The sequence below is a fragment of the Silurus aristotelis genome (assembly GCF_946808225.1).
Source record: "Silurus aristotelis genome assembly, chromosome: 4".
Taxonomy (NCBI): Eukaryota; Metazoa; Chordata; class Actinopteri; order Siluriformes; family Siluridae; genus Silurus; species Silurus aristotelis.
In genome coordinates this window covers 18540643-18567123 of record NC_139577.1, presented here as the reverse complement: position 1 = coordinate 18567123, position 26481 = coordinate 18540643, and the positions used below count along the sequence as shown (strand labels likewise).

General features: G+C 36.2%; 2 protein-coding genes and 2 long non-coding RNA genes across 4 annotated transcripts in view; 3 read left to right on the top strand and 1 right to left on the bottom strand.

The window, feature by feature from the left end:
- Positions 1–26481, bottom strand: part of rassf4a (Ras association domain family member 4a) — a 28688-nt gene that overhangs the window by 1126 nt on the left and 1081 nt on the right. Inside the window, exons 2-9 of the mRNA XM_083540343.1 lie at positions 17299–17381; positions 17140–17215; positions 3414–3562; positions 2619–2695; positions 2033–2199; positions 1131–1232; positions 959–1010; positions 733–854 (exon numbers count right to left, since the gene is read on the bottom strand). Of these exons, the coding sequence (XP_083396469.1) occupies positions 733–854; positions 959–1010; positions 1131–1232; positions 2033–2199; positions 2619–2695; positions 3414–3562; positions 17140–17215; positions 17299–17354 (801 nt within the window). The 5' untranslated portion in view covers positions 17355–17381. The remainder of the gene's footprint in view (positions 1–732; positions 855–958; positions 1011–1130; positions 1233–2032; positions 2200–2618; positions 2696–3413; positions 3563–17139; positions 17216–17298; positions 17382–26481) is intronic.
- Positions 5253–7048, top strand: LOC310725417. Its single transcript, XR_014533353.1, has 2 exons — positions 5253–6324; positions 6486–7048. It is a non-coding gene; the product is annotated as an uncharacterized lncRNA (long non-coding RNA).
- On the top strand, positions 12069–26287 carry LOC310725415. The gene is made up of 6 exons (XR_014533352.1): positions 12069–12302; positions 13903–14202; positions 23544–23653; positions 23733–23865; positions 24624–24701; positions 26007–26287. It is a non-coding gene; the product is annotated as an uncharacterized lncRNA (long non-coding RNA).
- Positions 20876–22198, top strand: LOC310725414 (C-X-C motif chemokine 10-like). The gene is made up of 4 exons (XM_083540349.1): positions 20876–21094; positions 21301–21430; positions 21522–21605; positions 21822–22198. Exons 1-4 carry the CDS (start codon positions 21031–21033, stop codon positions 21913–21915), a joined length of 372 nt encoding a protein of 123 aa, XP_083396475.1. The 5' UTR covers positions 20876–21030; the 3' UTR covers positions 21916–22198.

The following is a 26481-nucleotide window of genomic DNA, read 5'->3' as shown; positions in this document are numbered from 1 at the left end:
TGTACATTTATGCAGTTATGAAATCGGAGGATCGTGTGGTGGCAGTAGCACAATGCAAATAATCATTCAGATACAGGTCAAGCGCTTCAGGTAATGCTAGCAGAAAAACATGTCATAGCCTTAGATTCTTGTTCTTGGCTGACAAGAATAGACTCTGATGTGGTCTTCTGCTGTCCAATTAAAGGTTTGCTGTGTTTTTAGATGTTTTTTGCTCACTTTTTTAAGAGCTAAATCACTTTATGCATTGTGTTGCTTCTACACAATTAGCTAATTAGCTAACCACATGAATGTGCAGGTCTACAAGTGGCTGTGTATTTAAATAGGCACAAAATCACCTGCTCTTTGGTTATTTTGGATTATCTGGTATTCTAGAATTCTGCAAAAGCACAATCATATGGGTTTTTCCCTGACTTCCACACATAGATGTACAATTATGATCACTAGACTGCATAATCTTTCTTTCAGCTTCTCCCATTAGGGGTCGCCACAGCGGATCATCCGCATGTTTGATTTGCCACATGTTTTTATGCTGGATGCCCTTCCTAATGCAACCCTCCCCATTTATCCAGGCTTGGGACTGGCACTAAGAGTGGCTGGGGTTGGTTCCCTGACCGGAGATCGAACTCGGGCCGCAGCGGTGAGAGCGCCGCATCCTAACCACTAGACCACCAGGGGACCACTAGAGTACATAAACATGTTTAATCATACAGTAACACAAACAAAAAGACTCACGTCACATGTGACCTCTTCACCAAGATCCTTTTCCATAATAAAAATCTTGGCAATTTTTTCACATGGGCCATGAAGCACACGTGACACCAGGGGATATTCAGTGTCTTTAATCTTTGTCCTTTCTGAAATGTAAATAATATAAAAAATTTAAGACATAAATATACACCGGATTGGTATTAATTAGAAGAAAAAGAGACAAAAGTGAAAGCAACAAAGCAAAAGTTACCTCCTGATTCGTGGACGACATAAAGGGCAAATTCATCTGCTTTATTTTCCACCTGTATATTCATATGTTCAAGTGTATAACAAAAAGATTGTCCTACTCATAAGAGAAGGGTCATTCAGTTAATATTTTCAAAGACCTGTGAAAATATTTATATAAGAAAAAAATATCATACCCGAAATTTATTCAGGAGTAGACTGAGCACTTGTTGCGTTGTCATTGAACTGCTCACTCGAACATTAGTGACTGACCCATAAGCTGGGGTGAAGATCGAGGTCTGAAAATGCAAACAGTAAATTACTGTAGCTATTGCCACATACTGAAAATATAATAAATAATGACTTTTAAAAGCACATACCGACACACAAAGTAAAGTAGCAGTGTTGCATTTACTCCTAAATGCTTATCTTTTCCTGTACATGAGACCTTCATTATTATCCTGCACAAAAAGCCAGCTTATGCTTCTTCTGTTTTAGCAATTCACACCAAACTGTTCTTCAGTATAAGAAAAGTTTGTTGCCCTATTTTTTTTAGTGTCCATCTTGTCATGTAGCTCATAGGAATGTCAGCATTGTTACTCAAATGTTTATTAGTTTACATTTACACTTTTGAGAGCATACCCATTGACAATCACCATTCACCCCTAAGACAAATCATTTAAACATGAAGCTTCCCGTCCAATTTCTCCACATCTGCAGAAAGACCTTTCTGACCAGGCTGATCCCTAACCTTGAGGAGTGCTGAGGAGAAAGGCAGGTGACAGGCCTTTGTGAAGTGCGTGCTGCTGCCAAGGGAACGCCTATACAGGAAAGCACTCTCTCTCAACACCTGCATCCATTCATTATAACTCTCTGACTCACAACACCACGACTTCCCTTTGCACGTGCAGCAACAGTCATTAGTGAGAGCTAAAGGGCCCTTTGCCAGCGACAGGGTGTGATAGTTCCTTAAAAAACTCTGCAGTGCTCAAAATTGCTGATAATACTTCAGACACCCACTGTTTGAGTTTGTTCTCTGATAGAAGTAACCGATTTCCAATAGAGAATGTAAAATTGAAAAATATTAGTAAAACGTCACCTTGTGGTTGTAAAAATGCCCATTTATGGAGAAGCGATGTCTTTTAACCCTTTGTAAGTCTCCTGAGGATCGCTGTTTTGATCTTCTTTGGACGTTCATGAAGCTGGCATCACTTCTTGTTCTCGGAAGTTGAGGAGTTTCATCTTCTGAACTAAGACCATCAGCACCTACAGGAGAGGAAATAAACCTGGTGAACACATGAGCTGTCCTGCTTTGAAATATGCTGATGTGAACTATTTCACCATATATTCTTTGTGAATATTCCAGAATAACACAAGACAACATTAGTTGCAACAGTGACTAGCATGTGTACGTGGTGGAAATGCTCGGTCATGGAGAAATGAGCTAAGAAAAAACAATAAGGCTAAAAATAAACAATACAGAAATATAGACAATACACAATCACTGGCAGTGAGTCACGTACACAAATAGTTATGCATTATTGCCTATGTTGGAGAAAGTACACACGGCACATACTTACTCTATAAATATGTAAGATTATTACAAACACTTTTGTTAAAAGTAAAAGCTTGAAACCAGTTTTATTTGTCTGTTACTGGTGAGCAGAATCTAAACAAAAACCTACTGCTTTTTGCTGGAACAGTAACTTCATTGTTGTTGGACTCAAATGACAAGTGAATGAGGCTCTGTTGGTTTTCATTCCTGTCAGCAAAGTACAGAAGGTTTAGCATACTATCATTTAACAACATAGTTACAGAAGCCTAAACAATCCTGACCAGGCAGTTACTAAAGATGATATACAGTACACAGATATACGTTTTCCCATTTATATCATATAACACATGCATATTTAATAATTACTTATGTTTTACATTTATGTTTTTACATTCAATGAATGTAATACAATATGTCTTCATGAAGTACTTTCAGTAACCATGTCACATGGTCACTGGAGTGCTTAAATCACGTTAGTTAGATTGCAAAAAACCTCTGTATAGTCAGAAATCTTCAATAATAGTGCAGCTCATTCTACATGTTTTAGCAGAACTATATTTCTTTGGGGACATACAATAATCTGCACTGATGACGTCCAAACACAAAAGCTATGAAATCTTTTTTAAATGTTGCGTAGTTCAAATTTTTAGGACAACATGTTGTGTTATAATTATGTGCTTTCTTAATAAACAGGAAGTACACCATCATGTCGAACTCACATGGTGAACATATATTTTATTCTCCTTTGGTCCCCCCCACATACATCACCCCGTGCTCTCCTGCACATTATGGGTAGATATGATATGTACTTACTTTTCAGCTTTTATTCAGACAAGTTTATTCTTTAATACCAAGGTGGGGTAAAAACCTTCACAATGCACATGAAAATGAAAGCTAGAAGTGGGTGTAGATCAGTTCCACCCACCTACAGTCTGTCCCTGGGCTCTCTGCCCTCCATAATCCTACATTGGCAAAATGGAAGCGCTCCTGGTCATCCTGCATCTGCAGGCTGATTGGCCTCCTCAGGCCCCAGGAGATATTGAGTAAACCTTCCATGATCAACTCACCCCGTTCCTGCAGCGACACAAGAAATAATAATAATCGTTAATTCTTCTATTGGACAGAGGAAATCCTGTTGGCTCATAACCAGCCCAGCTCTGTTTCAAGTGTACGTGCTAGAAGGCAGTTAAGGGCCCAGCGTTCCTGTTCTGAGACTCTTGAGCAGTGGAAAGTCACACTGGGAGGCATCCGCTTCAGACAATCTACCTTAGGCTATGCTTTGGAGTATGACTCTGAATCATGACACAGCAGTGCATTAAGTCACGTCCACATTCTTCTGTAATTTTAATAGATAACATGCGTATGGACGATAATCTGGTCTGAACTCGAGTCTAGATGAATATATTAAAATGTAGAGCTACTAATTAAAACATTTTAAACATAAATCACTGTTCATTTAATAAAATGCATCTAGTTGTCATAATAAATTCATGCCAGGCCACAACTATATTGGACACACACAAAGAAATATAAATTTTATTATCTTCTTCCAAGAATCTGCAGTAACAAAACATTTTCTCTCGAAATACCCAGACAACATAGAATCTTATTTAAAGCTATCCAGCTTCAAATGTCCACTTCAGTGGTTTCAGAGATTCATTTCAGGCCATGTACAACTACAAAGCGCAGAATAGCAGCTGAGAGCAAAACGTGTCGTGTGAACACATGTTTAATCCTTTCAGGATCTAGCTGGATAATCCTCCTCCAGTCTGCATGTGAGAAACTATACTTGACATGGCCAAAAAAGCAGATTAAAATTGAACACCCGATATAGCTGCCTTTAACACGCTGGTGTCCTAAATCCTGGCTAGCAACTCTCACTGATACATACAAAAAAATGAATACATTTCTTAATCAGTTTTAAGATAACATAGCTTTTTTAAAACTTATCCCGGTAGCTTAATGACTGTCTAATATGCCTTTATTTCTGGTACACCAAATCAGTGTAATGTTTGAAAGAAATAAGTCACTTAATAAAACAGCCCCAAGTTTACTTAATCTTGTTTGTACAGGATGTTTTGCACAGTACAGTATTAGAAAAAAGGTTTCCGGATTCTGGGCCTGGACTGAATTAGTAACTACAGCTACACTGGGTGTTTGAGCTTATATCCTTCATAAACAGCTAACAAGATTTACAGCCATTAATTACATCCTAAATAGGAATTACTTAACAGAAAATTTATTTAATTTACCTCCATTAATAATTTAGTATACTTCATTACCCTACACTAATCTAGTGTTTAATGTGTATATTGTATTTTATGAGCATTATTGTTTCATTATACGTTTATTACTCATACTCAATTACATTTAGCTGAAAATTCTTTAACTATGCTCATTTAAATTTCGACCCTCCAAGTAGGTGCTTTTTAGTGCCCATTTACATATCTAACATTTAATCACCTGTGTTTCTGTGCATTTAAATCCACAACCATTAGCTTTGCACAGGACCGTCCTATTAGTCTACATTAATATTCATCCTTTAAATCAAGTTTTCCCAAACTATTTAAGCAAATTTTTATGAAGTTTCTGCAACCCCAAGCTTGGTTCATTGTTTTATCCAGGTTTAGAATTTAGCCGTTATACATTAGGTAATTTCATAAGTAACATTTGAACAATTTGAACAATTGAACATTTCAGCCTTCCAGTAACATGTAAAAATTTTATAAACCAACCAAAGGGACCAATGTATACACTAAATGGTGTACACTTGACAATAAGATTCTTTATGCTTTTTGAACATCCCAATCCCCCTTTAGTCCCACATTTTAGGCAGATTTTCCTCTAGAGTTCGGAGTGTGGTTATAGAGATTTGTGCTCATCCATCCACAATACATGAGTAAAGTCTTGTTGTAATGTAGAGTGAGGAGGCCTGGGGTGCAATTTATCCCAAAGTTGTTCAGCAGGGTTGAGGTCAGAGCTTCCACTCCAACCTTTTTAAAACCTCATTGAGCTGGCTTTGTGCACAGGGGCATTCTCATGTTGGAACAGGTTTAGGGTCTCCTAGTTCAAGTGTAGGGAAAGTTTAATACTACTGCATTCAACAAGGGCTCAAAGACAAAAGACATTCAACAAGGGCTCAACAGTGGCAGCTTTGCAGTGCTGGAGCTTGAACATCTTATACTTCATAAAGTAAAGTATACGTGTAGATGCTGCACCTTTAACATTTACTCTCACACTATACCTGTACATTAACTTGAATCTAATTTTACTTCAAGTTTCCAACCATATTTAATTCTTCAAAAACAAGGCTGCTGTACTGCTTTTTCGTTGTAAAATAATCATTCACCACACTAACAACAAAAAAGATGACTAAAAAGTTCAAGCATTTCACAACCATCCCACCTGGCTCCCTTAACATATAAATTGGTGAAGTGGTTGATGTCCTGCTGGCAGCAGACTGAGTTAGGGCAAGTGTGTGTGTTCCCATGTGTGAGCTACGTGGAGGGCCGAGTGCTCTCAGGGCCTCATTGTGTTTGAAATATAAACAATCAGGGCAGCTGCAGCAGTGAAGCATGGTCATCTGCCACGCCACAGCTTCCTCCAACCTCGCAGCCCAGAACACACACACTTCCTCCAGAGAGAGCGAGGTCAGTGCATGGCTATATTTAGTGTCATGAGCCTTGGCTTACACCCAGCAGTGGTATAAAAGGCAGGCTGTGCCTGTATACCAGAGCAGACTCAACTCACAGACTGAGAGCAAGCAGCAGCTCGTTGCCACGGAGCAGTTTCAGGACTAAATCATATCTCACAGGACTGAAGCAGATATATTATAGGTAAGTACTTGCTTTCATTGGGAAATAATGTTTTATGTAAAAAAAAAAAAAAAAAAAATTAAATAAAAATTACACAAAGATTTTGCATTGTTTCCTATGTGTTTAACATTAAAGCAAACAAGAACCTTCAGAAGTAGCTCACAAACTTTATATCTTTCCAGAATGAAGCCAAAAAGACTGCTGTTATCCGTGGCTCCTTTGCCCACAATAACGGAAACATACGAGGATGCCTCACAGACGGGATGCTCCTCACAGTCTATGGATGAATATGTCGACTCCATTAAAAAACTGGCTCAGCCTGCATACGGCCCCGTGCGGGTCGCACGGTCTCTTAGGCCTCGTCTCTTCTCCAAGCCTCTGGACAAACACTCAGGAAGTAACGGCCCACTTCACTTCTCCTACAGGACCCAACGGGCACGTGTAACCGTGCTGGGTCTAGACGAGCTGACACACAGTTTCAGCAGCCACAGAGACCCAGTGGACTGGCTCTTTGCACAGACACAGCTACCTGCACCTCGCGATGAGCTGCGTAGGACTGACAGTGCACCCGCTGCCCTGAGGTTACTGTAATAAACTACACAATATGGAACTGTGTTGCACTTGACTGAGAAACGATTCACTGGAGGATGCTTGGACAGAGACTTAATAATAGCTTAATTTATTTGTGTGTGTGTTTTATATTTATGTTTGTGTTATGCTTTTGAATAAAAGTTGTTTTGGAAAAGAGGTACACTATTTGAAATATTTTATGATGATCTTTTGAATGAATCTAGTTAGAGAAAAGATTAAGCAATTAAACTGAAGTGTTTCTGTATGGTCAAATGGTCATTTTGTAACAGCTTTTTGTAACCAGAAAAAAAAAAAAACACATCAAATTTTATATTGGTTGTATGCTTTATATATTTTTCACAAAGCAACTGTAGAAAAAAAAAAGAAAAAAAAAAAAAATGGCCATAACCCATTTCACTAATTTCTTAGGGTCAATCAGTCATTTAATACACTCTTATTGTTAAGAAACAGTACAATGGCTTGTCAGTGGGTGGTACCCTTCAGGATATCTTAACTTGAAATGTTGTAGGCCTTAACAACACAAAGACTTTAAGGACCATGGCTACACCCTAAGACAAGCTGTTAAAACATTTCCAAGACAATTATATGTTCGAAATGTACAATTCAGTAGTACCAAGCTACACAGATCTGTGACTACACAATCATGCCAAATATGTTTAGATATTATTATTTAGCAGCTTAACTGAAAATACAAATACACTATAATAGATATATTTTCTATTCTTCCACACCCATTTGCTCAAAAACATATTGGCAGCTATTTGTATTCAACCACACCGACTTATGAGCCAAAAAACTTACATCCTAATTTATATTCAATAGTTTACATGAGCTGGTTATAAGGACACATTCTGACCTACAACAAAATCAAGATAATTTTAGAGAGTGTCTATAAGCCACCCTATATAGTATCTGGTATTCCTGGTATGTATGGATGTGCAATATGAACAAACTATGGTAAATATATTTAATCTTATAATAATATTTTACATTTTACATAGAAAATATATAATTTATTTGAAAAGTGCCTAGAAATGTTATCCGTATAAACTTAACAAAAATTTTCATTTGTATATATAAAATCTTTTTATGGACAAAAGTAAAACATTTATAACAATAAAAACTTGTAATATAGTATGTAAAGTATCCTTGCTGTTCTGGTAACATTAAATCATCATGCCTAGAATTTAACAAAACAATATTTTGAAATGCAACTCATGTGAGAATGATTTAACTGTACAGGTTCATACAAGTCGTCCCAAAAATACTGTATTATAGTAAAAGGGTCAAGACTGAAACAAAGATGAACAGTACAAACAATACACAGAGTTTGTCACATTCCTGTGCTTTTCAACTTCGATTTTATATAATGGGCCCAGAATAATGCAAAGTCATGCAACAGAGCTATAACAAAAGGCATGCCATGTTTAAATTGAACACAGATAAATATAAGGATATAAAGAATTGGAAAATAATATTTTGTTCATATTTAATTTTTTATATAAATATATAATATAAATTTTAACAAAATATTTTTTTTCAAATTTCTCTCTCCATTATATACACATACATACATACACACATATATACGTGTGTGCGTCGCACGGTTCGACGCATGCGCAATGTAGCCCCGTGCTCAGTTTCGCGCGAACATACATATAGACAGTAAAAGTTGAGTAAGGAGTGCTGCAGAAATGGCAAGTGGAGGAGATAATAAAGGCTGTACGGAGTTGGCGGATGTGCCCGCGTCGTTTAAAACCGGTGTGTGGGAACATTTTTTATGTTACTTACGATGACAACGGAAATAAAACAGTAGATAGAACTGCGACTGTGTGCAAGCATTGTGCAAAATGCATTCAATATGCTAATGGAAACACTTCTAATATAACAGTTCATTTGAGAAGACTTCACGTCAATGTGTCGATAAGCACAAACAGGAGAGAGCCGGTTAGGAAACAACTTCTACTGTCCGCAGCATTTAAGCAGCCGCTCAGTGATCAGTCGGACAGGGCAATAGCCATATCTAAAGCATTGGGGATTTTTATAGCAAAAGATATGCAACCGTGCAGCGTGATTGAGTGTGAAGGATTTCGCCAGCTGATGAATGTACTCGAGCCGCGGTTTAATATTCCCTCTCGCCGACACTTTTTTTTTTTTGCCAAATAAAGGAAAAGCATGTCATTATCAATGTCTTATCTCTTGCTGTATCAAAATCTCACCTAGCTTTTACCCAGAGATGGTCCCAATAATGTGAATAATATAAGCTAATAAGCTATATATCAAATGCTGAAGGAAATTTCTGGAGTGTTGAAGATTAAAAGAAAAAATAACAAGAACCGTACAGAACCGAAAACCGTGACCCTAAAACCGTGATACGAACCGAACCGTGGGTTTTGTGAACCGTGCCACCCCTAATATATATATTGTATATATATAAATATAGCATTGTGTTCAAATACTTATTTTCCTCACTGTGTATATATATATATATATATATATATATATATATATATATATATATATATATATATATATATATATATATATATATATATATATATATATATATATATGATTTCTAAGTGGGATTTCTAAGTGGGAGAAATTGCAAAATAGCATCGTGTTCAAATACTTATTTTCCTCACTGTATGTATGTATGTATGTGTATATATATATATATATATATATATATATATATATATATATATATATATATATATATATACATACATACACATACATACATACATACATACATACATACATACACACATACATACATATATATACATACAGTGAGGAAAATAAGTATTTGAACACCCTGCTATTTTGCAAGTTCTTCCACTTAGAAATCATGGAGGGGTCTGAAATTGTCATCGTAGGTGTATGTCCACTGTGAGAGACATAATCTAAAAAAAAAAAATCCAGAAATCACAATGTATGATTTTTTACTCTATTTATTTGTATGATACAGCTGCAAATAAGTATTTGAACACCTGAGAAAGTCAATGTTAATATTTGGTACAGTAGCCTTTGTTTGCAATTACAGAGGTCAAACGTTTCCTGTAGTTTTTCACCAGGTTTGCACACACTGCAGAAGGGATTTTGGCCCACTCCTCCACACAGATCTTCTCTAGATCAGTCAGGTTTCTGGCCTGTTGCTGAGAAACAAGGAGTTTGAGCTCCCTCCAAAGATTCTCTATTGGGTTTAGGTCTGAAGACTGGCTAGGCCATGCCAGAACCTTGATATGCTTCTTACAGAGCCACTCCTTGGTTATCCTGGCTGTGTGCTTCGGGTCATTGTCATGTTGGAAGACCCAGCCTCGACCCATTTTCAATGCTTTAACTAAGGGAAGGAGGTTGTTCCCCAAAATCTCGCAATACATGGCCCCGGTCATCCTGTCCTTAATAAATTGCAGTCGCCCTGTCCCATGTGCAGAAAAACACCCCCAAAGCATGATGCTACCACCCCCATGCTTCACAGTAGGGATGGTGTTCTTGGGATGGTACTCATCATTCTTCTTCCTCCAAACACGTTTAGTGGAATTATGACCTAAAAGTTCTATTTTGATCTCATCTGACCACATGACTTTCTCCCATGACTCCTCTAGATCATCCAAATGGTCATTGGCAATCTTAAGACGTGCCTGGACATGTGCTGGTTTAAACAGGGGAACCGTCCGTGCCATGCATGATTTCAAACCATGACGTCTTAGTGTATTACCAACAGTAACCTTGGAAACGGTGGTCCCAGCTCTTTTCAGGTCATTGACCAGCTCCTCCCGTGTAGTTCTGGGCTGATTTCTCACCTTCCTTAGGATCATTGAGACCCCACGAGGTGAGATCTTGCATGGAGCCCCAGTCCGAGGGAGATTGACAGTCATGTTTAGCTTCTTCCATTTTCTAATGATTGCTCCAACAGTGGACCAGCTCTTTGGTCTTGGCCATGTTAGTAGTTGGATTCTTACTGATTGTATGGGGTGGACAGGTGTCTTTAAGCAGCTAACAACCTCAAACAGGTGCATCTAATTTAGGATAATAAATGTAGTGGAGGTGGACATTTTAAAGGCAGACTAACAGGTCTTTGAGGGTCAGAATTCTAGCTGATAGACAGGTGTTCAAATACTTATTTGCAGCTGTATCATACAAATAAAACGTTTAAAAATCATATATTGTGATTTCTGGATTTTTAAAAAAAAATTTTCTAGATAATGTCTCTCACAGTGGACATGCACCTACAATGACATTTTTAAACCCCTCCATGATTTCTAAGTGGGAGAACTTGCAAAATAGCAGGGTGTTCAAATACTTATTTTCCTCACTATATATTGTAATATATATATATATATATATATATATATATATATATATATATATATATTACACACACACACACACACACACACACACACACACACACACACACACACACACACAATGATTTAAAGTAATTAGAGTATGTTAAATTACGTAAATTGTCAGGACACCAAAGGGAACCTTTGCTACGTTTCCAAATGTATGCTTTTACTTGGCGGATGTGTGCATCATGGCGGAAATGTTTCGTGATTAAAAATTATTTTCCGGTGGAGTTTTTACATATTACATATATATATATATATATATATATATATATATATATATATATATATATATATATATATATATATATATATATATATAAAGTAAAGAAAAGACGTTGTGAATAAATGTGTTGCGTTGAAGGTTGTGAGATTAGTGCCGCTAAAACAAAGTAATTTATTAACGCATACCCATTTGACTTGTGTATTTATATATAAAACAAACTGTAATCGCAAACACAAATCTGTCTGTTGGAAAAAAATTTAAACATAAGATTTGGCTCATCTAATAATTTTACTTGAATAATTTATTAGCAATCAACAGGTTCCATCTACTGGTTGAAAGCCCACACTGCAGACTTGTGCAACCCTAATGGCTGTGGTTGGTTCCCTGACCGGGGATCAAACCCGGGGCGCAGCGGTGAGAGCGCCGCATCCTAACCACTAGACCACCAGGGAACCTGTGGCATTTATAAATGATTTGTATTAATGTTCTCAAAATGTTTTAAGAAACCATTCCACATAATAGAACACCATTTTCACCAGCCTGGATTGTACAACCACAATAAAAAATAAAAAAAAACTTATGATGTATGATGTATAATAAAAACAGCTTGGTGAGGAAAAATGAGAAAATCTCAAACCCATAACTTATTCAAAATAGAACATTAAAAACATCAAATATTTAAACAGTAAATCAACAATTTTAAGAAAAAATAAGGTAATTCTGAATTTGTGGCTGTAACAAGTCTCAACAAAAATTGGGACAGGGCCATGTTTACCACCGTGAACTGAGAAGACAAGTTGGAAGAGAAACACCATTCTGAAATTGTTGCACAATTTGTAGACATTTTTGCAGACATATTGGATTATACTAGGGATGCACCGAAATTAAAATTCTTGGCCGAAACCCGAAAAAGGAGGAAAGAAAGGCCGAAAACCGAAACACCGAAAGAAATTATGGCAATTATTATTACCATTGCATTTATGGCTATGACTGTGTACTAAACTTACTAAAATCAAGGCATTTCAATTGCATAAATTAATATTAAAGTCTCAAAGAATTAATCAATTACAAATTATGAAAATATTTATTTATAGCACATTGCAACAATGCACAGGATAAAATTTATTAAAATTTAGTCTTAAATGTTTAATGCACTCATGTGTACATTAAATAATAATGTACAGACCCTCTGGCCTGCTGAAAGGTTGTACAATTAAATATGTTCTTTCATAAAAACAAAGTGCATTCAGAACAAGTGCAACTGCTTAAAGATACAATACAACAATATCACTGCGAAACTTCCTGCCTTTCCAAAAACGTCCACCACAGACGGAGTGCGCGTGCTCAGAGGGGTTTTGCTTTTCTGTGCGTTTGCGTTCCTCTGATATTCAGCATAGCGATCGGATGTTTGGATTTCAAATTAAACCCGACGTGGAGAAAGTTTTTGCAGACGAAATTTCGGAATTACATGTTTTGCAAATCGCTATCCATTGGTCTTTCTCAGATATACTGAAATACGTCCACACCGCAGACATGTTGTTTTAGACATGCACGTGCAGGCAGCGGTTTCTGTTTGCGTCATCACAACAAACTGTTTCGGCCGCATGGCCGCAGGAAGTTTTTTTCCTGCGGCCATTTTCATTTTTAAAAAATCGCTCTCTCGCCAATAGGGGGTGCTGCAGCCCTTGTGGAAGATAAAATTAGCTCTTCGTACCTTTTACAACAACATGAAGATATCAGAAAAAGAGATCGGTGGTCTCTTTCCTGCTCGTGTACCACATCCCTCTCAAAGCGCAGAGAGGTAGGCTATAACGCGTCTTTGTGTGGAAATATAAAACTTTTTTTTTTTTTTTTTTTTTTTAATGGATTCAACTTTATTATATCATGTTAGTTACCAGTATTTCCTGATATTTAGTTCAATGCTTTACAGGCTTTAGTGTGTTGTTTCTTTGTTTGTTTTTATTTTTTTACAACCCCCCAACCACCGCAACACCGCCGGTATTTGGTCCACTACCACCGCGGTGGTAAAAAAAGAAAAAAAAGTGCCATCGTCACAGCCCTATGTTATTTTTTTAAATGTATTCTAAATAGGCCCATAGGCTCATAGGTTTTTTTGTCAAAAAAAAAAAAAATTTATAATAATAAAACTTCACAGCCCCCCCTGTTCAAAATTACTTCCAGCGGCCCTGTTCGGCCGTGTTGTTTCGGTGATCAAAGTCTTTCGACCGAAAACCGAAAATGCACTTTTGGGCCATTTTCGGCCGAAAATTTTCGGTGGCCGAATATTCGGTGCATCCCTAAGTTTATACTACTCCAGTCTTCACAAGTTACACCCAAGTTCACAATTGTTCTTAACTGGAACTGAACGTAGCATTTTTGTTAATTTAGTTTGTAAGTGCCCACAATATTATTTTGTTAACTAAGTTCTATTTATAAATATAAGAACAATAATCATTTTAAGACTATGGACCGGACCAGGCTGAACACTATAAATGCACATTAATAAACATGGTCTTGCTTTACTACTTATCTGACTCCCAAAGGAAAACCTCTTGTTCACGAGAAATTTGGAGTCTTGAGGGCTCTTTAGAACATTCCCACTTCTGTTCTCTTTTCCTCACTCTATTTTTAAAAAGATCCTCACTTTTGATCCGTGCCTGAAGAGATATTAAATAAATGACGTCTACCTTATTTTCATGAGGTTATTGACAGCCCAGACAAAAAGTAAGTATAGACTTATTCATATTTAAGTGTAGAGGCTTGTGCTTACTAACAAAGAGCCTAAGGTTAATGACTTTATTATGAAGTATGATTAACTATTCCGGAGAATCTCACCTACATAAAGATACCTGATGTGATGCTAGAAACTGTTCACAGACGTACAGTTGCTCAATTTAAGCATTATGTACTTAGCTTTAAGATTATGTTTCTTCAACATCTGTGGCCATTAATTACTTTTAATTACAACTTATACAAATCAGTTTATACACATTGCTTAACTCAGGCAAAAGAGTTACAAAGCAGCTGTGTAATAGCAAAAAAATGGTTATGTAATAGGAAATGCAATAAAAAAAAGGAAATTTACTTTGGACAAAGTCAAAAGCATTTGTGGTCAGAATTGTTGTGTTGGGGGTTAAATACAGTGAAGGCATTTACCTCCAATGCACGCACCCACACAACTGGCAGAAAAGTAAGTTGTCATGAACCCAAGGCCGCACCTTATATTGCTCACTTTATTTGCCATCCGGCTCAAACACAAATCCATTTCAAGTGTCATCTTACAGGCACTCAGATTTAATCATTCTGACCTGTGCATGGCTGTTAGTGAGAGATTCAAAATAAATCATAAAGTTTTTTTAAATATTAATCATAATATTTCATAAAGTACAGTTCAGTTAACTTAAATGTATCCTCTGTAAACAGCAGTTCACTGTTGGTTCAGTGGAAAAACACTTTACTTGATTAGCTCACTGATTCTCATTTGTAATCATTCATCCTTCCAACACAACAGCATTTATTATTCACAAAATAGCACATGTAAAGACACAATCATCTCTTTTGTCCACAAAAGCTGAAGCAACAAAAAAAAAAGGCTACATCAAAAACTAGGTCAGTGGCCTAGTTTTCTTTTAAATAAAATATTTGTAAGGAGTCTTTGGCGAGACTGACATTCGCCATACTATCAAAGAATAAATATGCCTGTTTTGTAGAATTCAGATTGCTGTAATCTTTTTCATAACACAATCACAAAGTGCACAGTGTAAATATGTGGACACCTCTCCACCTCCATTTGCATTTCAGACTAGTCCCTCCTTTATAGTTATAATAACCCCCAACCTTCGGGGAAGGCTTTCCTGAGGTTTTATTTGTTTTAGACATTTAATAACAATAGTGTCTTCTTCCAGAGCTACTTGCTGTGTGGAATAATTTCCTTTCTGCCTGAGCATATTGCTGTTAATGATTGAAATATAAACAGCCTTTGGAGAAGAAGAAAAAAAAAAAAAGATACTGCAATTACATGGAAAGGTAATTTCACAATCAATACTCCTTTATTGTTTGGCTGAAAAAAGGCCTCAATACTAACAGTTAGAAACATGTCTGACATGAACTGTTGAAAGACTGTTGAAAGACTTATATTTACTGTGCCAAACCTTTTGACATGTCACAAAATGTAACCATCTGAGTCTTATTATAAGGTCAATAGTAATAGAGAATTGTACAAAACATAATTATGAACTGAAGACAGTGTTTCACTACATTTATGTTCTATAAAACTTTTCTGACTTCTAAGATTTTTCTCAATAAACGTATTTAACTGTATTATTTTAATCGATCTCTCTATCTAATACACGTAGTCCCTAATGTAGCCTGAAAATATTGTAAATCAAGACATGGCTTAGCCTACCTAGGAGTCTTAAAGAATGGTGAGCAGTAAGGGGTAGAATACTGTTATTTGTTTATAATTTAACAAATTACCGTACATAGTTTAGCATAACAGAGCAATTTACAGCACCGTAATGTATTAACTTTACAAACTATATATGTATGTGACAGCTGGCGCGCATCCGGTTCAGTGTTGGCAACAGCAATAAAAAGGAGAGAGACAAGCGCTAAAATTGGGCTTTAAAACGTCAAAAAAAAAAAAAAAAAAAAGGAAAAAATATGCTTTCCAACACAGAGATAACTAAACTCTGTCGACCACTGGAGAGAGTAAGGCATCCAGGCAGTGTCCCAACGTATCGTACCACAATTATACCGTTTGCCTGCCGCACAAAACTTATATACGAGTATGTGAGTTTGTGATACCGTAATTTCCGGACTATTAAGCTCACTCATATTTAAGCCTCACCCACTGAATTTTACAAAGATTTTTATTTTGAACATAAATACGCTGCACCTGTCTATAAGCCGCAGGTGTCTACATTGAAACTAATGAACTTTACACAGGCTTTAATAAAAGACAGTGTCTGTTACACGGCTTGTATCTAAACAGTAGCCTACCAAGAAAGTCATTGTTCACTGTCTTCCTCCTTTATTTCACAACAATTTATCTTTTTCTTTTGGCATCGTCGTGCGTTTAAAAATTACCATCGGTGAAGCTTTTCTCCCGATGCCGTGCAGCTCAGAACACAGGTGAAGTGTGTTTTTTCCTGCCCGGTTGTTTTCAGCGCGACGAATGATTCGCATTTCCTGTTGACAGTCCAAATGAGCGGCAGGTCAAACGTCAGAGGAACATCATCCATATTTATGATGTGGTGCGGCCCGATTCAGTGGGAGCGCATCTGATTTAATATAAAGAGTTTCATTGGTTCACCTGAACCCGTTTTGCAATTTCATTGGTCTAATGTTATGGGGCTCAGTTTTTTGTCTTGAAGCTTGTGAAACTGGGAAAAACCCCGGAAAAATCCATAAATTAGCCGCTTCAATATTTAAGCCGTGGGGTTCAGAGTGGGGAAAAAAGTAGCGGCTTATAGTCTGGAAAATACGGATATTTGGATTTTGGAGTATAATAACAGGGAATGGTTTCAGCTAGACTACCTTCTGAAACTTAGCACATAATACCATTCAAAGCCCTCCATTGAAATCCCACAGAATTTTAAACACAAAACTAAAAGTAAACAATACCTAGACACCTGGATTGAACTTTTAGTTTGCACATACCTCTCGAAGACGAAGCTGAAAACTCTTTCCTTCATGGTAGCAGTTATAGGTTTTTAAAAGGGACAACAGCTCTGACCTTGAGAAAAGGAAAAAAAAAATCACGGGTTCTGATTCTTGGACAGGACATGGGAAATGCTCAAAATAAAGAGTTGCCATTACTTTGAGATGACTTTCTCTTCGTTCACTCTGACAAAGGGGATTTCAGCAGGATTCATGATGGGACGTTTCTGTTATCCACTTAGCTAGAAGAAGTGAGAGAGGGCGCATTTAAGCAAAGCAAAGTAAACACAAAGTCAAAAAGAATTTTCATTTATTTGTAAAACATTGTCCTGGTCTTTAATTTTTTGCAGGTCGATCAAGTGAAAGTAAATGCCAGAGATTTATGACCACTCCTTAAGTGGCATGGCATTTCACAACAATTTGTACGTCTTCTTTCCTAAAAGTTATTGTTTTTTTTTATTTTTTTTTTTTTATATGATATACAAGGTCACCCAAATAAACACAAAAATTTATAGATTAAATGGACATGGATTTTTATATTTAACAACTGACATGTTGTGTAATAGTGTGCAGACTTTTATTACTGAATCAATTGAATAACAATGAAGCTGCTGGGGTGGGTCACAAACCTGTTTTCAAGCCCAACAATTTTAACACAGTTGTAAAAAAAAAAAAAAAAAAAAAAAAAACCACTCAGTAGATCAACTGATTCACTTGCAACACACATGCAAGACACTGCTCAGACTGAAGTAGAAATTAGAAAACAAGTAAAAATAGATTGAGAATCATGGGAGATTGTTTAAATACTACAGACATTTAAGATTACTGTTCTTAGTTAAGAAATGGCTGTGACAAAAAATTTTTTTGACTAGGCAAGATAAGTCAGTATCAAACAGAGGTCTGGCAGTTCCACATTTTTTTATTATCTTAAAAGAACAAAGTTGAGACCTTGAGACCATGACTTATTTTGTGATATGATGAAAGGCATTATTAGGCATACATGCAATTTATCAGGAAGAGAGTCTTACAAATGTCATACAAATGAGCTCTTACATCAGGAGAAATACAGCCTTATAACTTTGAGTTTGTGGGGATGATTTTGACGTCAGGTGAATGTGTGGTGCTTGACTTTTCTTTTCCATATTTCTGATTTTTAATATATTCAATAAAGTACACCAATCCAACCATCATTCCATCTAGCTTTATGTTAAAACCTTATGGTTGTCTAATTTGCTGGATGTGCCTTTTTTTGTTTTGCATAGTCAGGAAACCTGTTGTTTGTGCCGTTTGAGTTGTGTAACATCCAGAATTTTTAGGGCACCTACTCATCCATGTTCTCAACCATATTGCCAAGTATATTCTGGTTATTATTAAAAGGTTCATGTGCCTGTCTGGGAAATCGTGAGCTGGATTCATGAATAAGTTTCAGTTCATATAACAGCAGGGGATGCCATGTCCAAGCATTTGCCTTTGTGAAGACATTTTGATGGTTCACAATTTAATATCACCACAGCTCACAGCGCTACAAAGCTCTTAACATTACATAGTCTCATATTACCTATTATTCAAGAAGCTTAATATAAAAAATTTCAGTGTAGCAGTAAAATATGTGAAAGTTTAACCTGTTTAAGTTTAGCTAATATTAATGATGAATGATTTTTTTTTTTAGTTTACATAAAGCATGAGAGAGAATGATGCTTTTCAACCCAGACATTTCAAACTTCAAGTTGTTAGATTAACTCTAGCACAGAAAGTACATATTATTATAGATAAAAATCTAAATATTAAATGTAAACTTGCTGTTTTAACCTCTCAATCATTACCCTTATTCAGGTGGTTATTTATTGATTAATTCTTTTGAATAATTGATCATTTAAATATTAATGTATCTCTAATCTACAGTGAGGAAAATAAGTATTTGAACACCCTGCTATTTTGCAAGTTCTTCCACTTAGAAATCATGGAGGGGTCTGAAATTGTCATCGTAGGTGCATGTCCACTGTGAGAGACATAATCTAAAAAAAATAAAAATAAAATCCAGAAATCACAATATATGATTTTTAAACTATTTATTTGTATGATACAGCTGCAAATAAGTATTTGAACACCTGTCTATCAGCTAGAATTCTGACCCTCAAAGACCTGTTAGTCTGCCTTTAAAATGTCCACCTCCACTACATTTATTATCCTAAATTAGATGCACCTGTTTGAGGTCGTAAGCTGCATAAAGACATCTGTCCACCCCATACAATCAGTAAGAATCCAACTACTAACATGGCCAAGACCAAAGAGCTGTCCAAAGACACTAGAGACAAAATTGTACACCTCCACAAGGCTGGAAAGGGCTACAGGGAAATTGCCAAGCAGCTTGGTGAAAAAAGGTCCACTGTTGGAGCAATCATTAGAAAATGGAAGAAGCTAAACATGACTGTCAATATCCCTTGGACTGGGGCTCCATGCAAGATCTCACCTCGTGGGGTCTCAATGATCCTAAGGAAGGTGAGAAATCAGCCCAGAACTACACGGGAGGAGCTGGTCAATGACCTGAAAAGAGCTGGGACCACCGTTTCCAAGGTTACTGTTGGTAATACACTAAGACGTCATGGTTTGAAATCATGCATGGCACGGAAGGTTCCCTTGCTTAAACCAGCACATGTCCAGGCACGTCTTAAGTTTGCCAATGACCATTTGGATGATCCAGAGGAGTCATGGGAGAAAGTCATGTGGTCAGATGAGACCAAAATAGAACTTTTGGGTCATAATTCCACTAAACGTGTTTGGAGGAAGAAGAATGATGAGTACCATCCCAAGAACACCATCCCTACTGTGAAGCATGGGGGTGGTAGCATCATGCTTTGGGGGTGTTTTTCTGCACATGGGACAGGGCGACTGCAATTTATTAAGGACAGGATGACCGGGGCCATGTATTGCGAGATTTTGGGGAACAACCTCCTTCCCTTAGTTAAAGCATTGAAAATGGGTCGAGGCTGGGTCTTCCAACATGACGAAGCACACAGCCAGGATAACCAAGGAGTGGCTCTGTAAGAAGCATATCAAGGTTCTGGCGTGGCCTAGCCAGTCTCCAGACCTAAACCCAATAGAGAATCTTTGGAGGGAGCTTAAACTCCGTGTTTCTCAGCGACAGGCCAGAAACCTGACTGATCTAGAGAAGATCTGTGTGGAGGAGTGGGCCAAAATCCCTCCTGCAGTGTGTGCAAACCTGGTGAAAAACTACAGGAAACGTTTGACCTCTGTAATTGCAAACAAAGGCTACTGTACCAAATATTAATATTTACTTTCTCAGGTGTTCAAATACTTATTTGCAGCTGTATCATACAAATAAAGTTAAAAAAAATCATATATTGTGATTTCTGGATTTTTTTTTTTAGATTATGTCTCTCACAGTGGACATGAACCTACGATGACAATTTCAGACCCCTCCATGATTTCTAAGTGGGAGAACTTGCAAAATAGCAGGGTGTTCAAATACTTATTTTCCTCCCTGTAAATGTGACCAAATAATATTTTCCTTATAATACATGGTTATTCAAAAAGAATGAACCAATTTTATTAAGCAATATGATAACTAAACGTGGCAGCCATTCAAAACATAGTCACTGACTCGTTCCATGACAATGCTTGAAAACTGAAGCAATGAGTCATGATATCGGTCCATTTTTCTTTTAATAACACTGTATAATCAAATACCTCTTTGATAATTAAAGGCCTTTTCAGGCGGTCTATGAAAAAAGTCCCATTTCTTATAAATCGCTGTAGTTCAGCTTAGCAGTAAAGGAATTTCCAGGGAGTGTCCAAAGTCCCGGGAAACCCCATTCAGAAGGCTTAAAAGAGGCAACGCAAAGCAAAACACTGGCATTACACAGTCTTAAAATGAAGTCCACAGCACACACTTTCCCTGCTCTTCTGGTGCTGGGAATCTGCATCCAATACATAGGTAAGTTATAAAACCAGAGAATCTACAGGCTTCTTAAAAACTACGATTATATACAAAAAAAAAGTCTTTTGGGATATCTTATAAATATGCATGTAACCAACCAATTTGTAATTAAGAAAAAATGTATTACATTGATATAGTTGTTACATAAAAGACCAAATTGTTGTTTCATTTAAAAATGTAATTGTGGTGTTTCTTTATTGCAGTTCAGACGGTAGAGAGTCAGCATATTCCAAACCGCTGCATTTGTCTAAAGTCCAAGAACGGAGACATGGGTCCATTTTCAGATTTCACGGTCATCTTAAAAAGACCTGGCTGCACAAGAGACGAAATTATGTGAGTAACAAACCAGAGATTCTTCCAAATGTAGCTCAACTTACACATTTAACACTCCTCTGACACTTTATATCTGTGTTCGTAAATATAGTGTGACACTAAAGAAAGGAAACAAACAGGTTTGTCTCAGTCCTCATGGACCTCAAGGCAAAAGACTCCTGAAATGCTGGCACAGGTAAGAGAATGCTAATGAAATATAGTGCTTTGCATTAGTATTCTACCCTATTGAACTTTTCTACATTTTATAATTTTGTTATAACCTGGAAACAGTGTAAAAAAATTTAGGGGTGAATCTTTATGCAATGAATTTTATTTATTTATTTTATTTTTTTTACTGTACATGCAATTTATTTTCAGTGAAACACTGCCTTAATTTTTAATTTTTTTATAGAAAACAAGAGTTGGGCAAGATCGGTAAGATATGCATGGGAAGACTCCGACCACGTCCTCAGAGGAGCAAGCATACCAAATCGAAGTCGATTTAAAAGATACTCAGGAGAGCACGATGGCAACTACTGTAAACTACTGTAAATGATACTCTTGAATAGATTTTTATAAGCTTTATGTAGCAATTTGATTGTTTTACAAACTGCATAAAAAGGGTGGCCCTAGAAATAAAGTCATAAAAAGGTCATGTTATTGCCGGTTTTGTGTAGTATTAATAAGAGAAGGGGATGTATTTTGCACACTGTACATATGTATATATTTTTTGTTAAATGTAATTTTTTTACTAAGCTTTACAATAAATAAATTAAAAAAAGAACAGTCTAATCTTTTTATTATTGCATGCATATATAAGCAGTGGGGGACAGGAACAAAGTAAATGTAATTCGTTACTGTACTTAAGTACAGTACTGTTCTTTTTTTCACTTGACTGAAGCATTTGCATTTTGGGGAAACTTTGACCTTAACTTTACTACATTTCAATGTCAGATATCTTACTTTTTACTCAACTACAGAAAAACTGTTTCTTTTTATTTATGAGTGGATAAAAACTGGTCAAGCACGCAGCAAGCCACGAATCAGTGCAAAGCATGTGCTCCGTTTTATACTTGTTTTGATTGCCGATGGTAGTATCTACTTACCACCAACATACAGTTCCACGTCACTTTAATAGAAAGCAGAACATTTAGAGAAGAATAAATGATGGAAGAAACTCCTAACTTGTCGCGCATATGCATGATTGTTTTTGAAGTAGTTAAAAAGAAGGTTTGGGGCTCATGATGATTTTAAAAGATATCAGTGTTTTCACATAAAGAGAGTCTTGTGACAAAAATGATAACAGGACATTATAGCCATAATAAATCATAATACTTTAGATATTTAAGTACATTTGAGGGCAAAAACTTTTGTACTTTTACTCAAGTGAAAGTTTAAAGGGAGCACATTTACTTTTACTGGAGTAATATTTTATCTAGTGTATCTCTACTTTTACTCAACTACATTGTTTGTGTACTTCATCCACCACTGCTTATAAAAGGTAATAATACTCCAGTCAGAAAACATTTTTGTAAAAAATATTGTGATTCATGAATATATTAACCTCTAGTTGCAGTTTTTTTTAAGGAATCACACACATCCTCACACATAGGGGCAATTAAGAGAAGTCAACTAATTCATTGGCAGGATTTCGGGGGGGAAAAAATTGGGGAAAAACTCACACAGACAGGGAAAGAACTTGCAAAAACATTACAAATTGATCAGAGATTATGTCAATGATACAAATTCTGCAATAATCATATTGCTTTTGTTATTGCTGGCTGTTGTTTTAAAAACCTTTACCCTTTTTAACATCTAACAGCATTTGACAATTATAACTTTTGCAAAGTAAATAACAATGATTGAGATACTTTACACTGAAACTCTATTTGTTATTTCTGTTTTTCCCAGTTAATGAATTCCATTTCAACAACGATTACCATTGATGGGTTAATATTTAACAAAATTATCAATGATTTTATTGTTTTTAAGAGCTGTCTCAGGAATGTCTACTAGAAATCATGTGACATGGTTGTGTCTAAATATGGACAGACAGGAAAAAAAAAAGGCGTGTTATTAAGGAAAAGTAGATATCACGCTCTCTCTCTCTCTCTCCCGGCAAACGGACAAACAGCGACTTCTTCACTGCAGCTGCAACTGAACAAATCATGGCTTTCAGGAGTGTTCAAGGGACTATAACACTACTGCTGTTTCTCCTTTGCTTAAACCTCCTCGTAGGCAGAGGTACTCTATGCACATTTGTAAACACTCTACATACAATACAAACATCGGGCTAATCCTGTTTTCCTTTTGTTGATTCTAGATAAGAAGACAGCAGCAGTAAACATTCGGGAAAAATGTATGTGCCTCAGAGAGACTGATGGTGTACCAATGAGAAGAGTATCGAACTTCAACGTGATTAATTCAGGGCCTCACTGCTATAAAGTGCAAATCATGTAAGTAAATTCTAATTTTAAAAAACAATGCCACATGTTAACAGTGTGTGTGCTGTAGAATAATCAATTTATACATCCATACATACATACATACATACATGTGCTGTTGCATGAATTTTTATAAGCATTTTAGGATAGACAGATGTACTAGATAGGGAAACTGGTAGATATTATATTGCTACAGAGCAAGCTGAAAGGTCAATTTATTTGGATTGTTTTATAGAAATGTCAAATAAATTAGCAGATGCACATATTGGATAAGCATACTAGACAATGAGAAGTTATTTTTCACTGGCCATATCCTCCAGGAGTATTTTGGTTCTTTCACACAGAAGCTTAGACTCTCATGCCAATTTGTATGCATTGTTGTAGATATTGTTCTCTTTTTTTCTATCAAACTACATCTACACGCCTGGTTTAATCTCAATGCCTGTTATGGGATAAGTTGAGGAGAAGTACTTTTCCTTTGGTATGCCTCTGACTTGTGCAGTTCTTTCTCTTAGGAGCTGTTGAGACACGAATAGGCAAAATACTCAATTCCAGACAGTTAAAAGGAAATTTAGATCACATGTGGTATTAGCCAACCCCTTTGGCTCAAAGCTACAAACTAGTAGGGTTTCAATTACATAAACACTATACCACACTGTCACAAAATGCATGTCATAACAGCCCATTGGGTCTTGTCCTTGAGAGAAATAATTTCCTGCTACAGCAGACTGGTGGAAGTGTTTGTAACATCTGCCTGATCTCAATCCTAGTGTCTTCATAGGGAGTAAAGCCGTATGTCTGGCTCCAAATTCCAAACAAGGAGAGAAGCTTCATAACTGCTGGAAGCGGTATGTAACATAACGACATTTTTTTAAAATATATATATATATATATATATATATATATATATATATATATATATATATATATATAGCGAGATTCATCTTGTGTAAATTTTTAGAAATACAGTACACTATCACATTTATAGTAAGTACATGTACTGTACAGTATAACAGTTCTGTAGTAGTTTATTGGTTGGAGTGTTTAATTTCATTGGCTAAATCTGGTGATGTACGTCTTTAACTCCACTTTTTTATTTGATGTCAGAGGACACTTCAACCAATAAACAAGCAGAAATCCTGTTTTTCTGTACTGTAATGCTACTCATTTCTTATGGTATGTAGATTGACAAATAAGGAAATGCTTACTGTACAGTTGCATTCTTTGTTTGTTTCTTTTTTTAATTTGTTATCTTATATTAGTTCTTTTAATTTCTTTTAGTTTCTTTTAGTGTATCAACAACTGAATTGGATCAACACTGTCCTCTAGTGTATCAAGAGGCAAAAAATACTGCAGCCACCCATTTCTCAAAACCTTTTGGATGAAGCCATAGGCGAGGGGTCTTCCCCTTAATTCAAACAGAGTCTAGCTCAGAGATGCCCTAGTTTAAGCATCTTTGCACAATCCTCTTTTCTATTTATTTATTTTTACATATTAAATCATAATATTTATTATGATATATATATTTTATCATATAAACCACAAGAGAGTTTTCAACATTATAATTAAGTATAATGCAACATTTATTTTAAGCCTACTGCCCTCATTCTGGTTTGTATTTTGGTCATTTATAGGATAGATCTTAGGCACCTCTGGTCTACTGCAAGGAGATGTTTTTAATCCAACCTAGCAGATTCAAAATGGAGCTCTTTGCAGTTTAGACTGAACTAAATTCTGAGTTTTATTAAACTTGTAGGTCTGAACATAATGGTGCAGTTTCAGTTACAGAAACCAATTCAATTTCTTTGGAAAACTGTTGGATGAAGAAATGTGCAACGGCAAAGTTCCTGTAAAAATGTCTCCACACAATGACAGTATTTTCTCCATGAACACAACACAGTTAAATCAGGAATATTCATCAACTGCTTAAACTGGAATTTTCTAACTGATAAGCACAAAGATTTATTAATGCCATGTGCCTACCACAACAGATTTTATGGTAACTGTAATGCTCTTGCTTACTACACAAGATGTTGCTTCTGTTGTAGAAGGTGCTACTTGTGGGATTATGCACATTTCTTTGTAGATTAAATGTATTTGTTGCTCTGTTCAGATTTAGCATGCATAATTAAACCATTTAACCCTTTCTGTAGGATCAACTTCAATGAGAGGAAAAAGAAGAAGGTCTGCCTGGCGTCAGGAAAAGTCAAACGGAAACAAAAAAAGCCCAAAACTGCATAACCCTGGTCAAAGAGTCACTTCTGTGTTAACTGTCCTTTTTTTCTAATGCTTTATTTTTGTATCATATACTATTTGTACATCGATTTTTATTCAGTGTGTAACAAAAATAAATGAGTTTTAAAATGTCAACTGAAAATACAGTGGAAAATATGCAGAATAAAATGCCAGATGATCTAGATAAAGAAATACAAGAGCACTATTTCGACCTGAGTAATTATTTATTTACACAACTACGCAATCTAATATTTTAAGGGAACTGGATATTCTGACAGCCCTCATATGTCTATGGCCATTAATGTTAAAATCAGTCAGACTGGTCTGGATATAAACACACCTAAAAAACATCTAACAGACAAAATAGCAAAATGAATCAAAGCACAAATTCAA

Coding starts and splice junctions, on each gene's coding strand:
- LOC310725414 (XM_083540349.1), top strand. CDS start 21,031: ATGAAGTCCACAGCACACACTTTCCCTGCTCTTCTGGTGCTGGGAATC. Junction 21,431..21,521: donor TGCACAAGAGACGAAATTAT/GTGAGTAACAAA, acceptor TCGTAAATATAG/TGTGACACTAAAGAAAGGAA. Junction 21,606..21,821: donor CTCCTGAAATGCTGGCACAG/GTAAGAGAATGC, acceptor ATTTTTTTATAG/AAAACAAGAGTTGGGCAAGA.